The following is a 15,161-nucleotide window of genomic DNA, read 5'->3' as shown; positions in this document are numbered from 1 at the left end:
AATAAAAAGTATGTGACTAGCATTTGCGAAGCACAGTACTGTACCTCAGAGAATATGGAGGAAGAGAGATCAGAAGCGAAAGAAGAGAAGAGAAAAATGAAAGAAAAAAAATGGGTGACAGAAAAGCTTTAAGAGTTCCTTATGAGAAGAACTATAAAACAGCCCTTGAAACTGAATTTACCCAAGTTAGTGATAAATGAACACTAGTTGGGCTTTAAACTTTCACACATTTTTACCTTAGGTCTCAGAATGTCTTACATTAGGTATGACTTCCACTATACCAACTTCTGCCACAAGCCACCATTTCTTATCCAGAACTTTCTATCAAATGTGTGTGTCACTATTAAGAAACGGAGGAAGCTTTGCATTTCACTGTCATTTCTTAGCATGGTAGAGTCCCAGTTTGACTCATGGACACCATCTGCAACCTTCTTCCTCCAGAGCTGAAATTCTGGAGAATGGGTCATTCAGTGGTAAGGAGCTAATCTGATGTTCCAAATGACTGGGCTCTGTCTACATGTCTGCAAAATCTGTCCTCCTTAAAGGAAAGACCACTACAAATATCAGCTCTCTGCCACTTACCCTGTCTCACTGAGCTACCGTGGTAACTACAAGTGCAGGAAGAATGGGTGCTGCAGGCATGTACCCATTGCATGCACTGCACGTGTACCTGAGACTACTTCTGTCCCCACACACCTGTTTACATTCGTGCACCAAACCAGTCAGGTGCATCCCAACCCACAGTCACAGCCACTGCTCCCAAGCTCACTTCCCTTCCCACACAGCCAGCTCAGTGACAAATATTCTGAGCCATCTTGTACTTTTGGTTCCTCACTGCTCATGGGCTGACTACTTGAGAAAGAGCCTGAGAAACTGGCTCCCTGGGAAGAGCACAAGGAAAAATGATCATGACAGTAATGAGGCTTCCCTGCCCCCTGCAGTGCTATCTACAGATCACGGACCATCAGAAGGTACATGCCACAGGAGATTACCTATGGCCATAAACTCGGGGCCTCCACAAGGCTAGGCAACATCTGAGATGTCCTTCCTGTCCCTCCTGCTTCGCTGAGTCACCCTGTGCTTGGAATTCTGACAGGGACCCGTTAGGCTTGTGGACGGGAGGGACGGCAGAGGACCCACCCTCTGTGTGTCCTGCAGGAGATTACTTTATCTCTGGCCTCCCTGAAGCTGGGCCCTGGGCTTCTGGAATCTTTGGGGCTGACAACAGAGCCAGAGTTGGCGATAGGAGGGAAAGGCTGGGACTGTTGGCAGTACCTAGAGATGAGCCAAGTCCCCCAGACATCCTTTGCACTTGATGGGGAAGGGGCAAAGATGATAGAATGGAAGTTAGACTGCTCAGTCTTTGTCTGCTGGTGTTTTCTCATTGGTAAGGGAGGGGTGGTACTTCCCTCACTGATGTTTTGTTCACTGCACCTTCTATAACCAGGTTTCAGGAAGTCAGGTCAACCTATTTATTTCTTTACATCTTCAGTCCCTAGCTTGCCAAATGCCTTTCAGCACCGGCAGCCACAGTCCCAGCTGCTGCTTCCCTAGGACCATGATAACTAGTACCTAAGTATAGTTATGCCAGCTCCTCACATGCCCAGCACTGGATGACACCTCTCACTTTGTGTCCTACATGTCAGGTGCTCTGGTGATATTCGAACTCCTCACCCCACATCCCTTCCCTACTGTCTTCCTTCTTTGCCTTTCCACATGGCAAGTGAACACAAGCATGCACACTGTGTGCACTGTTTTGGCCTTCCCTTCCAAGGCCTGAATGATTGGAAGGAGAAACATAGAGTGTTCTGCTGACCACAGGAGCACCCCCCCCCAGTGTCATTCCTGTAATCTCTTCAGCACAAGTATAGTTCCAACAAAGTCACTATTTTTGCATGCTACCTGGGTTACTTTTTGCCTGATTGTTCACTATGATAGTTTAATATCGTGTTAATAAAATATAAACAACAATGAGGCTGGGGATGGAGCTCAGTGATAGAGTACCAGTATAGCATCACAAGCTCTTGGGTTCCCTCTCAGCACTGGGGAAAAAAGTCAGGCAGAGGGACCCAACCATACTATACCAACAGCAAGCTATCTGCATCCTTCCTTGCCTCCTCTATATCATTTGGGCTTCCAGTATTGCAGGCAAGGTCCCACAGGACACCATTTCAGCTCTCCTTCGTCTGTCCGCCTGAGGGTTAATGAGGCTCTCAGTGTGGTCCCTTCGGTGCTAAGGGGGCAGATGCTTACACTCAGGATTGGAACATGTGAGTAGCATTTTCCCTGAAGTCTTTGCCTTTTCCCCTTTGCCTACATAGACTGCAAAAGTACCCTCCCTGTTCACACTTGAGGAATGTAGCAGATGGGTGTAGCTGATACCACAGATGCTGGATTCTCTTCGACAAGATGATAAGGCATTGGCTTTCTACCAAGTACAGAGCTAATCACTATTTTCTCAGGGGTGTCTGCTAAAGACCAGAGAGCTCGTGGATATTACCATGATTTTCACACAGATCTTTCCAAATAAGTAGGATTGTTCCCATTGGATGAATGATAAAACCGAGGCATTAACAAATTGAGCAATTTTCTTAGCTAGTAGGAGGCACAGTTCAATGTTAAAGAGTTTCTTCTGACTCTAACTGGAAGAAGAACCACAGAGAACGTGTGCCCGTTCCACTGCCAGCCTCTTCTTCCTTCTGTGAGGCCGTGGCCATGACTGTCTCCTGCTAACTTACAAATATCCGGGTTCAAGCACATCCAGGATATGTATGACACAGACCAAAGCAAGCCAGAGGACAAATTGAACAAGGAGCTGGTCCAGACAAGTAATGTACAACACTGGATTACAAGAATATTAAGAATGATTTTTCCCCTGTTACTAACATGGGCTAAATGTATCATGACTCTAATCTCCACCGTGAGAAATCAAATGCTTTCTGTAACTTCTTTAATGGCTGTGGGTTTTGGAAAATGTCTAGCTACTACTATGGATTTCCTCAGAAAGTGAGAAACTTGTTCATTCACTAGCAGGTGATAAGCACCTGCCTGCCCTGTATGTGATGTCAGAGAGCATGTGGGAAATGAGCTGGTGTGTCATGATATCTAGCTGAGCACCAGTACTCTGGGGCCACACTAACTTCCTGAGCTGAGAGTTTATCTCAGAGAGGCTTAGATCGAGACAGTAAGAGAGAGGCTCAACTTCTAAACAGGTATCCTAAAGCAGGCCTTGCTGACTCTGCCATCCATGAGGCCAGAATCCATGAGGAGCTGGACCAGAGGTTGAGCCAAGTTTGAATGGAGGAAATGATCTTAAGCCTGATGCAGGATGTAGAGAGCTGCTTGGTCCAGGAGGGTAACTTCAAGTTGCAGCTCAGATTTAGCTAAGCAGTAAGTCTTTGTATAGTTAAGTTGGAAACTGTAGCATATCTGCAACCAAGAGGGCAGCATATAAGGTTTTATTGTTGTTTATATTTTTTGCATTTTCCTCTAAGGTCCATGCCTTTCTGTTCTGAATAATATTACCTGCTGAGAGATAGGATACTTTGCTGACATTGATTGCCAGTTGTGGAAGGATTTTGACGTAGGGCTTGTGACAGTCATCGTAACACTGCAGACCAATAGGAAATCTGGAAGTCAGATTTTGCCTGATAAGAGTAGCGTTGTGGCTGACTGTGTTATTCCAACGGGCAGACAGAGTGAAGAGAACCTGCAAGCCAAAGCCCATGAGGCACATACCTGCCAGCCCACTTGCTAGCTGATAGGCAGAAAGTGCAGGTAGGAAATAGGATGTGCTCTGGACTTAGCTTGGCGATGGTGGTGGTTTTATGGATGTTATAAGATGTGACACGATTGGAGCACAGCAAGGGAAGTGAACAGTGGAGAATCAAGTGGGGATGCTGGATGGATGCAGGCAAGTTTTCAGAAAGATGTGCTGCCCATCCGGGGACTGCAGGGAAGAAGAAACAATAAGGACTGAGTCCAGATGGATATCACTATTGTCCTAGAGCTATGGTCTGGTGTCTTTTCCAATTTGCATGTCCAATGCACAGAAAACGCTACACTGAGGCCATGTGGGTTGCAGACTTATACAGGACCCAAAACCTACACAACAAGGGTCCTTGAAGTCTAAACAGAAGGAACTAGTACATGATAGCTATTGGAGCCACACTGGCCTGGCCTTATTGGGAAAGGCCATTGAGAAGCCACTCAAAGCCAGAGCTGGTGCCTGTAATCCTAGCTACTACAGAGGGTGAGAGCTGAGGGTCATAGTACGAAGCCCGCCCAAGCAGAAAAGTCTATGAGATTCTTATCTCCAATTAACCTTTAAAAAGCTGGAAATAGATCTGTGGCTCAAGTGGTAGAATGCTGGCCTTGAGCAAAAAAGCTAAGAGACAGTACCAAGGCCTTGAGTTTAAGTCCCTGCATACACACACAAAAAGGGAAAATATCAAGAACATTTCAGTCTTTCCCTGATGAGGAGCAGCAGCTGGAATTTAAAACAATCCCCATAGCCAAATGCAAACCGAAAAGTATGGTTTATGAGCATGTCATCTTTGTTCTGTACATTCGTCAATTTGGCAGTCTGAGAAAGATTCAGAACTGAGATATTCACAACATTTTATATGACAACGTTCACCAGACATTTGGGAATAAAAATTCCTAGCAAATGAGTTGAGTTTACTCTTGGTAAGAAGAGGGTATTTCATGAATTTTAGAAGATTTGAGGGAAAAATTCAATACATTTTATCTTTTTTATCTGTGCCCTTTTATAAAACAATGGCTAAGATTTGGGGGGGATGGCATTTCCAAAAGAAAAAGAAAAAATGAGGGAGAAGAGGAAGACAGAGAAGGAGAAGGAGGAGGAGGAGGAGGAAGAGGAGGAAGAGGAGGAGGAAAAGGAAGACAATGACACAACAACTTAGGCACTGGTTTATGACTGTATTTCTAGCTACTCAGGAGTCTGAGATCTGAGGCTCACAATTCAAAGCTAGCCTAGGCAGGAAAGTCCATGAGGTTCTTATCTCCAGCTAACCACCAAATAAACAAAAGTGGAGATGTGGCTCAAGTGGTAGAGCACCAGTTTTGAAGTAAAAATAACTAAAGGACAGTGCCCAGACCCTGAGTTCAAGCTCCAGTACTAGCACAAAAAAAATAAAAAAGAGAGAAAGGGAAGGAAGGAAGGAAGGAAGGAAGGAAGGAAGGAAGGAAGGAAGGAAGAGATTTCAAGACTGTTTATGGAAAGTTTATGGTACCTTCACCACCACCTGAAAATCTAAATGCTTTATAAACACCAGCACCTAGTGTTATAAAGCTCATGATGAGTAGCCACCACAAGACACTGGACTTCAGTCGAATTTTGTTATTTACATCATAACCTATCCAGGAAGAACACTATATACCACTTTATCTGGACCCTTGTGTTTAAAAATGTGGATGGTAGTGAACAAGAATGCATTCTTCTCTATTTACCTTTGCTATGACCAAGTAGAACTTGATAATGACAAGTATATTTTGTTTGTAAACTTGTTTTTGTAATTTGTAGAAAATCAGACTTTCAGATCTACTAAGGCTCATTTGAATTACACTAAGCAAAGTACAGATTGTCTTGAAAAGTCACTAACATGTCTTGTCTAGTAATATATGGTCACAGTCTATTCTAGACAAATATGAACAAACTGCAAACTATTTGGACAACATTATATGTTGTGGAAGTGGAGCTATGGCTCAAGTTTAGAGCACTAAACTTGAGCCCATAAGCTCAGGGACAGTGCACAGGCCCTAAGTTCAAGGCCCAGGACTGACAATTAGTAAATAAAACAAATTGCATGTTTCAAGTCTTATATTTTGGTTTCCAAGATGCAACAAGTCTATCCTTTTTAATGACAAACAAATTGTAATCCCAATCTCTTAGCTCCTTTCTTCCTCAGTTTACCAGTCAACATGATTTCACCCCCACTGTTCTGCGCATGAGCATGCATGCCACAGGTGGCTGAGCTGTGGCTGCATAACTGAAGGAATATGTCAGGAAGTTCACTTTCCAAGCAAGTCCTACCTGCATCAACCAGTAGCACAGCCTCTCAGCATTGAGCCATCTAACCAGAGATTTCTGTGTGACTTTACCTACTCTAATGTCCCCATCTTTAAATTTTAACCTTTCCTGCTTAATACATTTGCCTCTTCTCCTATAATCTAAGATAGTAGTTTCTCCATCGTACAGAACAACTGAAGCTGAAAAGTTTATATACACATTTTGGAACTCAATGTAGCAGGAATGACAATTGATAGGATAAAAATTTGCATTACGGCCAGGCATTGGTGGCTCATGCCTGTAATCCTAGCTACCCAGGAGGCTGAGATCTGAGGATCGTGGTTCAAAGCCAGCCCAGGCAGGAAAGCCTGCGAGACTCGATCTCTAGTAGGCCACTCAGAAAATCAGAAGTGGCACAGTGGCTCAAGTGGTAGAGTGCTCAATTTGAGCTGAAGAGCTAAGGGTTAATGCTTAGGTTCAGAGTTCAAGCCCCACGACTGACAAAAAAATTGCACTATGTTTTTGGCTGTTTTCAAGCCATCAAACTCATCCCTCTCTAAGCAAGCCAATTAACAATCGCTCTGTTTGATGAGGTGCATGATGTTGACTTTATCTATGGGATTCGGGCAATCAAGAACAAAATGAAGAGATTCAGAGCCAGGATTACAGTAGGATAATTAAGCCACTGACCCAAGAAACAAGTTTAACAGTATCTCCCCAAACTATGTTTTCCCATTAACCCAATGTTTTAATAATTATTACATGGACAGGATCTGTGGTCAAATGAGTTTAGCAAAATTTCACTGCTTTTTCAGTGCTAATTCAGTGGTTGTATTTGGTCCAAGTGTTTAAGTTAGAAGTTTAGTGGGCACATAACTCTGACAGTCACAACCATGTGACGTCCAGAGGGAAAACCAGGTATGTAAGTATTCACATGTGCATGTATATCTTGAGAAATGGGAGCCCACTGGCCTCTCAGCCTATGCCAGAGTAAGAACTTGAAGATTGAAGGTGGTAGTGGTTGTACCATTCATAGAAATTGGTAGCCCTTTTTGAAGGTAAAGGGAAAGCAACAAATCCCTCCCCCCTCAATGTGTTGCATGGAAATACTCAAATTGTCTACAGACACATCCTCAGAAAAAGCTGAACAAAGAATACATGTAATACATCCACCGGTGGGAGGGGGGCATTGCTTTTGTTTAGATATGGGCTATTGTAATGCGGCTGAAATCTTGTACCAACCCTGCTGAAAAGCTTCTCATAACTCCAGAAAATGTTGAGTTTCTGCTTCCAAGAGATCAAGACTGAGCACATTCTAGCTTGCTCCCAACTCTTCTATAGAAGAGTTGAGTTGAGATCCTTGAAGGTCACAGGTCTCTCTGAGTGAGGACCTTCAGTTAAAGACAACTTTTCTGTTGCTGCAAATTGATGCCTTTTTTCTTGCCCACATGAAGCTCAACAATGGCAGATTCAGAGCTGACCAATTGTTTCAAGCAATAATATGTTCCTTTAAATAATGCTGTCATTTAAATTCATACTGTATCTTTCATGGTATTACAATCCTGCTTTCTTTTTGCCTTCTTTATTGCAGTTACATATGGGGCTGATGGCTTTAGGGATTTTCATGCAATAATTCCCCAAACTTTCTCTCGTAAGTATATACTTTGCTTCTAGAAAGCAGACACATGTATTCATTTCATACTTAGTTACCATCGTATAGATACTGTGCATTGCATGTTCTGACATCAACTCCATTCTTCACATTTGAAAAAGAAAAAAAATGAGATAAATGTTCTTTAAATACCTACCATTAGGAACTTCAGTTACCCCCAGAAAGAAGTAAAGCTTGGAGGGTTTGGAGATGCACTAAAAAGAATGAGAGTGGGGTGACAGTAAGAAGAGGGGTGAGAATAGAGCCAATCAGATCTGACCCGTGTGGTGATTGATGTTGGCATTGTCTCCTTTGTGATACATACGCTCTGTCACCATCAAACAACCCAACATGTTCTCAAGATGATTTTGACAGTTTTATAGGTCAGGAGAAAAAGTTGCACTCCTCTCCTTTTGTGATGGAGTATTCATTTCAGATTGGAGGAAACTTCCCCCTGGCTTCCAGGCCCCTCTGAAGCCAGGCCTTGCTACAAGAATGAGTGAACTATTGGCCAGGGGCCAATAGTGGGCAGGGCCTTCTCTGCTCTGAGCTGTTCATTTTTGTGTTTTTTTTTTTCTTTTTAAAGTACTGACAGCTTATAAGCCATAAATATATTTTGGGCAACCACTTTAACATAGTATTTTTTAAACAGGGAATGCCATTTTTAAAATGTACAGAGAAATATTAAGTATTACAAGTTGGTTACCATTCTTAGAATTTCAATCCTCAAAAGTCTGTTTTAGTAAATTCTCTAGTTTTTTGAAGCCATCCCAGAAAAAGAAGTTGTGCTTATTATTGTTGGGTTTTGTTTTGTGTTTTTTTTTCAGTTTTGTTTTTGTGGTGCTGGTGTTGAGCCAAAGGCAAGTGCTCTACCACTAAGCCACATATTCATTCCAGCTTTTAAAACTTGTAATGATGATGAATATAAGCTGAAATATGAGATAACAATAACAGATAAAGACAGATTTCTGATATCATGGTTATCAAAGACAGTTTTTAAAGGATTTAGCAGATGGGTCTAGGTTTACTTTTTCTCACAGCTACATTGATAGCTATTCTAAGATATTGAAGTCTATAGAAAATTTTCTCTTGTTAATATTCTTTTGATTCAAATTTAAAATAATAATTTGATATTTATCTCTATGATATGTGTGTCTATGCATATGTACATGTCTGTGCATGTGAGTATTTGTATGTCTTCATATAACATCTAAAACAAGATATTCAGATGGGGAATATATGAATTTTGATATGACAGGTAACATTGTTGACTTAAGTCAAATGCACTAAAAAAGACAGGACATTCTAAGACATCTTCCCATGAAGTCTGAGGGAGGTTTAAGCTTAATCCTGTTGTAACATTCAAATAGAATTTTTGGTAAGACCTTTACAACACAAAAAATACTGCATGTAGACATGTATGATAAATGATACTGGGAGCTTTTCTGAGACATAATGCGCATTTGGACAGACATCTGGTCTATATTTTTATACATAGGGGTTCATAAAGTCCTATTATCTCCCTTTCATTCTCCCTATACCTCAATACCTTCAAATTGTAAATGTCTTCCTCCCACATATGGCTGTCTGTTACAAACACCCTCTGGCCCCCCACACCCTACCCCCCACCCCCACCCAACAGCAACCAAACTGTTCTTGGTCTATATCACCACCTTGTGGCCATGGTAGAAAAATTGTTCTTTATGCCTTGAACACTTCTCAAAATTCAAATACAACTCTGTGACTTCCTCTCTCATCTTTATTCCAATTTATATCCCTTGATACCTACAGAAAATGCATATATACTTTCAATTGATATTTTTTATACTTACCCACTTTTCTGGCTTTTCCGTGTTTTCTGTCTGCCTGATTTCATTCCATTGAAAGGCCTAAGACATCCAGTAATAGTATTGCTAATACTGGACAAGATAGATACCCTATATTTTAAATAGTAGCATATGGTAATGCATTGTTTTATTAATTTTTAGTTGGCTTTTTTATTGTCAAGGTGATGTATAGAGAGGTTACAGTTACATAAGTAAGGTAATGTGTACATTTCTTGTCAAACTTGTTATCCCTTCCCTCATTTTTCTCCTTCTTTCCCTCCCCCTAACCCTCCCCAAGTTGTACAGATCATTTCCAACATATTTTTTTGTGTATGCCACTGTTCCATTGGTTCCCCCGCATTGTCCTTTGTCTCACCATTCTGTTGTTCCCCTTCTCTGCCCTAATTCAAATAAATGTATCATATATACAAAAATGTTTAAAATTTGCCAAGTGCCAGTGGCTCATGCCTGTAAGTAATCTTAGCTACTCAGGAGGCTGAGATCTCAGGATCACGGTTCAAAGCCAGCCCGGGCAGGAAAGTCCATGAAACCCTTATCTGTAATTAACCACCAAAAAAACAGAAATGGCACTGTGTCTGAAGTGGTAGAGCACTACCCTTGAGCTGAAGAGCTGAGGGGACAGCGCCCAGGCCCAGAGTTCAACCCCCATGACCAACAATAACAACAAAAAAATGCTTAGAATTTCACAAATCTCTTTTAGATGCCACACAAACACATGCATATATATATATATATATATATATATATATATTTGCATACTTAAATATCCTCATCTCATTTTTTGGTGGTACTGGGGACTGAACTCAGAGCCTTGTCTTACAATCAGGCAGTCTGCCACTTGAGCCAGGCCTTCAGCCCTTTTTGACTTTTGCTGTTTTCAAGACAGGGTCTCCTTATGACTGAGCCAGCATGGACTGCCAAACTCCTACTTGTGCTTTCCTGAGCCACTGAGGATGACAGGCACATGTCACCATGCACAGCCATTGGTTGAGATGGAATCTCATGGACTCTTATTCCTGGACTGGCCTTGAACTAAAATACCCCAATCTCTGCTTCCCAAGTAGCTAGGATCACAGGCTTGAGCTTCCACATCTAGCTTCCATCTCAAATTATTATTTAATTACCCTCAGTAATGCTGCTTAAATACTTTTATTCTAATTAATTACTAGTCATTACAATTTTTCATGTAAAATATGGAGCACTTCAAGTCTACATAGCTTTAAACCAAGGTAGGGTGATAATTGTAGAATATTTTTCATGGATAAATACATATTGTGTACTAAAAAATATACTTTTCTAGTAAATACAATGACACATTCTAGAAAGGAAATGAAAACGTAGAGGAAACATAAACCATTTGCAAGGTGGAGACTGCCAGTGTACATTACACCTATGCATTAAAAACATTCAATTATTCACAAGTGCCTATAATGCTTGGCAGCTCTAGGCATCTTGGCTCCTGTTGATCTCACAGCTCCTGGAGTCTCCAGATTCTTCATTTCTAAACCTATCTAGATGCTTAAGGCCATGTCCCATTTAGAACAAGGGTTTGTTTCAAGACCGTGGGGTTAATAATTACATCGAAGGCCTGTATGTGACGATAAGATTTTAAGTATTCTTCTTTTTAAATTGAAAGCATCCTCCCTTAATACATGCCATATTTTTTGAATAATAAAAGTGGGCCCCTGTCCATTATTTCTCAGTCAGTGGAAGAGCTCGGGGCAGGCCTGACTCTGAGCCTTCTGGGGAAAGAATTTCACAAGTGTGCATTTCATGTTCTATATTTAATCAGTTTATTCAGCACCTTACTGAGTTCATCATTGTTCTGAGTAATGGAGTAAAGATGGGACTTGCAAAATGTTCATAGGTGAATTCCTTATATGAAGGAATTATGTTCCTACTGCCCATCACATCCGTGTGTGCAAGGGATCCCTTACATATGCATAGACACATAGCCTTAACATCCACCCATCTTACATTCATGTGTACCTGAGATTGTATTTGGGGATCCACGTAGGTCTTGGGGTCATTTGTGAGAAACTCCCTTCTCCCATGCCTTTTGAACCTGTTTTACTTTTTGGTTCTGTCATAGCTATTAGCAAAATAGTCAGGTGGGTTAATAACACCAGAGTCCTGGCTTCAGCTACCCCAAGTCAAACGAGGCATTGACACAGGTCTTCTGGCTCTAAGGATGTCTGCGGTATTTAAAGCAACATCCATTGCATGTTTCCCCCTGGTGCTTCCTCATCTGCTTCCTTCCTGGCACTGGGCTTTCCTTCCTCATGTGAGCAGCCTGCCCCTGTCATGGCAGGACTTCTCCTCCTGATGCCAGAAGCCTGGGTGTCACTGATGATGGTCCCTGCTGTCCTATTCCTCTTCAGGTAGCACCTACACAGGCCACAGCAAAGCACCCCAGAGCACCACAGAGAATAGCACAAATGAGCATTATTCCTATTACTGTAGAAGTGCATGGTCACTTCGGGAAGGTGTGTCATCTGTCCACGCGTGACCAGAATGAATTCTCTTTAATTGGTTGCCACCAAAGGGAATGAAAGACAGCCAGGTCAGGAACATGTGGAGGGGATCACCCCAAACTTGCTCTGCATGGTGCTCTTTCCCCAGCCTCAAGAGTACCTAGTTTACATATGTCAGGACAGCTCTGTACTCTAGCTCTGATGAGAGAAGAAATTGCCACACTAGGTGCAATTTACTCCATTGGGTTCTAGAATGTTCCAGTCTCACATTTTTTTAAAGGTGGCTAATTAAACACAAGCCTAGATAAAGGAATGCACAGATCATTGTAGATTTATCCTGTTGACAGAGCAGTATGTTTTCCATGGGCGTGGCAAATTCTGGCAACTGGGTAATATATAAAGAATAGAGAATTATTTAGCTCGTGGTTCTGGAGGCTAAGAAGTCTATGAGCGTGGCGCTGGCCATCTAGTAAGGGCCTTTGAGCCACAACATACAATGGCAGAAGCCATCATGTGGCCAGACAGAGCAAGTGTGCTAGCTCAGAACGCTTCTTTTTCTTATGCTTTTCATGAGTCAGCTTTTCATTACATCAATAAAATATCATAGGCAAGATAACTTATAAGGAGAAAAGGTTTACTTTCCATGAATTATGGTTCTGGAGGTTCCAGTCCAAGATCAGGCAGCCCCCTTGCTTTGGGCCTCTGGGAGGGCATCAGATGACAATGATGGAGAGCACATGTCAGTGCAGTCTGCCCATATCATATCTTAGAAAGCAGCTTAAGCAGGGAGACAGGTCCCACAGTCCCTCCCTTTCAAGGGCATGCTCTAAGGACTCAGACACACACACACACACACACACACACACACACACACACTCACACACACACACTCACACACACACACACACACACACACACACACACACACACGCATGTCCACAAGGCCCTGCTGATCTCAGGTTCCACCCTTTGCCTCCATTTCACCACTCTTGGGACCAAGCCTTTAGCACATGGGAATTCAGAGGACAAGCACCAAACCATTGCAAGGTTGATTGCAGACACTGCAGTAAGGGCCTCGTATATTAGCTTCTACCCAGGAAGATGCGCAGAATACAGCTGAGAAGACTGATTCTGAAAACCTCAGTAGTAAATGAGCACCATGACCCGAATGGCAGACCAGCCTCCTTTGCCTGCCCTGTCTCCTTTACTCACCTGTCAGTGGGATTCAGCCTCTTGTTGAACAGCTAACATGGGCTAGCAGGAGGATATTGAGATGCAAGGAGTTCTGAATCTCTGGTCTTCAGAACCTCATAGGGACCAGCACTTGAAGAATCTCTGCACTGGGCTTCTCAGGGACTAATAGATCTGATGGAAAGGGACAACACTCTTCAGCCTTGAATTAAATCCAAACTTTGGCAGTCTCAAAGTTTTCTGTAGAAGCTCTTACCCATGTTTTAATTTACTCATGTTGTTTTCTTATTTGTAAGTCTTCCCCACCCCACAAAGGACTAGTTTTGCCATCTGCTTATATTTGAATTTAGCAAGTGATCTGCCCATTCTGTGCCCCAATATTAATAATGATACTTCCTGTATAGAATTCTATGGAGATTAAATAGAGTGCACCTGGAGTGTTGTGTGCATGATACAAGGTAAGTGGCATACCATAGGGATTAGGCAGAGCCTCACTGTATGAGATGGCTAGATGGTTTCCACTTGCCAAGTCCCAGTCCCCATCTGTCAATCCACTGAATTCTCCCAGCCCTCCTGCTAGGGTTAGGTTAGTGCCTGTTTCTATGGATGTAGAAATCAAGGCACAGAGAAATTACATGACTAGCCTAAGACCTTGAGCTTTTAAAAAGAGAGGAGCTGAGATTCTGGACAGTTATTTTGCTGGCTGAAAGTATCTGGACTCCGAGTCTCAAAATCAAGAGGAATTTGGTGAGTAAAATAAACCTGAAGGGTTGTGAACTAGGAGGATTATTTACAGAGGTTTTTCTCAGTCTTGAGTCTGAGGATTCAATCAAACAGAGGGCTGGCTCACCTCAACAGAGCTGGAAGAACTCAGAATCTGAAAGTCTGATGTGTATTTTCCAAGCTGCTTTGCCAGGAACAAAACTTTGAGGATAGTTGATTGAAAATATTGATTTAAAAATGTAGTCTTGTGCCTGATATAGTGATGCAGACCTGTAATCTCAGCTCTTGAGAGACAGAGGCAGGCAGATTATGAGTTTGAGGCCAAGCTAGGTGATAAGACCTTACCTGAAAAAGAAAAAAAGGAGGAAGAGAAAAAGTGTGTTCTTGTTATTCATCTCACTGATTATTTTACTCTTTTATTCAGCCCTGCTCTTATGAGTACATAAAAATAATAGTTTCAAGACTAACTGTAATTATTCCCTGTCACTTTAAGACTAGGTGTATTGATGTACTAGCAGTGTTAGAAATGAAGCAAAATGGACCATCTCATGTTTTCTTTAGGAAGAAAGTGCCTCCTGGGCACTGGTGTCTCATACCTGTAATCCTAGCTACTCAGGAGTCTGAGATTTGAGGATCACAGTTCAAAGCCAGCCCAGTCCCCACCCCACCCCCCCAAAAATCATAAGACTCATCTCCAAGTAACCATCAAAAGCCAGAAGTGGGCTATAGTTCAAGTGGTAGGGCACCACCTTGAATGAAAAAGTTAAATGATAACACAAGGCTATGAATTCAAATCCCAGTATGTCAATGATGTAATTACTTCATGTGTGACTTGAGAAGCAGTTATTGTTTTTCTTACTCCTGACAGCTCTAGCACCTAAGGAATACGCTCCACTGACCCATGTACATTATTTTCTGAGAAATTCTCCCTGGTTTCTTGTATTGATAAATATCCCTGCCCACAGTTTATGGAGAAGATGTAAAAGGGGTGTCTTGAGTCCAGGACAGAGTATTGATTTACAACACTGTGAGATAAAAGGGTAATTGAATGATTATGTACCTGAGAAACAGAAATCTAAAAGGGAATCCAACAGAGACTTTGTCCTCACACAAAACAAGGCAAGGTAGCATTAATGCATAAGAGGGGAGGGATGTTTCAGGCTTGTTAACCACTGTGTGCTCATATCCTAGCAAGGTCAACTGTGTGATTAAAATATCTTCCAGTGCCAGGTGCTCCTATGACA

At 42.1% G+C, this 15,161-nt stretch overlaps 1 protein-coding gene across 15 annotated transcripts in view; it reads left to right on the top strand.

Annotated features, from left to right (window-relative positions):
* Positions 1-15,161, top strand: part of Ikzf1 (IKAROS family zinc finger 1) — a 101,524-nt gene that overhangs the window by 57,361 nt on the left and 29,002 nt on the right. For 8 of the 15 annotated variants that reach the window (XM_069995996.1, XM_069995994.1, XM_069995995.1 and 5 more), the window contains one exon: positions 7,623-7,682. The exons of the other annotated variants lie outside the window; for them this stretch is intronic. In XM_069995996.1, the coding sequence (XP_069852097.1) occupies positions 7,623-7,682 (60 nt within the window). The remainder of the gene's footprint in view (positions 1-7,622; positions 7,683-15,161) is intronic. 15 annotated transcript variants of the gene reach the window in all.

The sequence above is a fragment of the Dipodomys merriami genome, unplaced genomic scaffold, assembly GCF_024711535.1.
Source record: "Dipodomys merriami isolate MVZ:Mamm:240054 unplaced genomic scaffold, mDipMer1.0.p SCAF_5, whole genome shotgun sequence".
Lineage (NCBI taxonomy): Eukaryota > Metazoa > Chordata > Mammalia > Rodentia > Heteromyidae > Dipodomys > Dipodomys merriami.
This window is presented reverse-complemented; position numbering and strand designations above follow the sequence as displayed.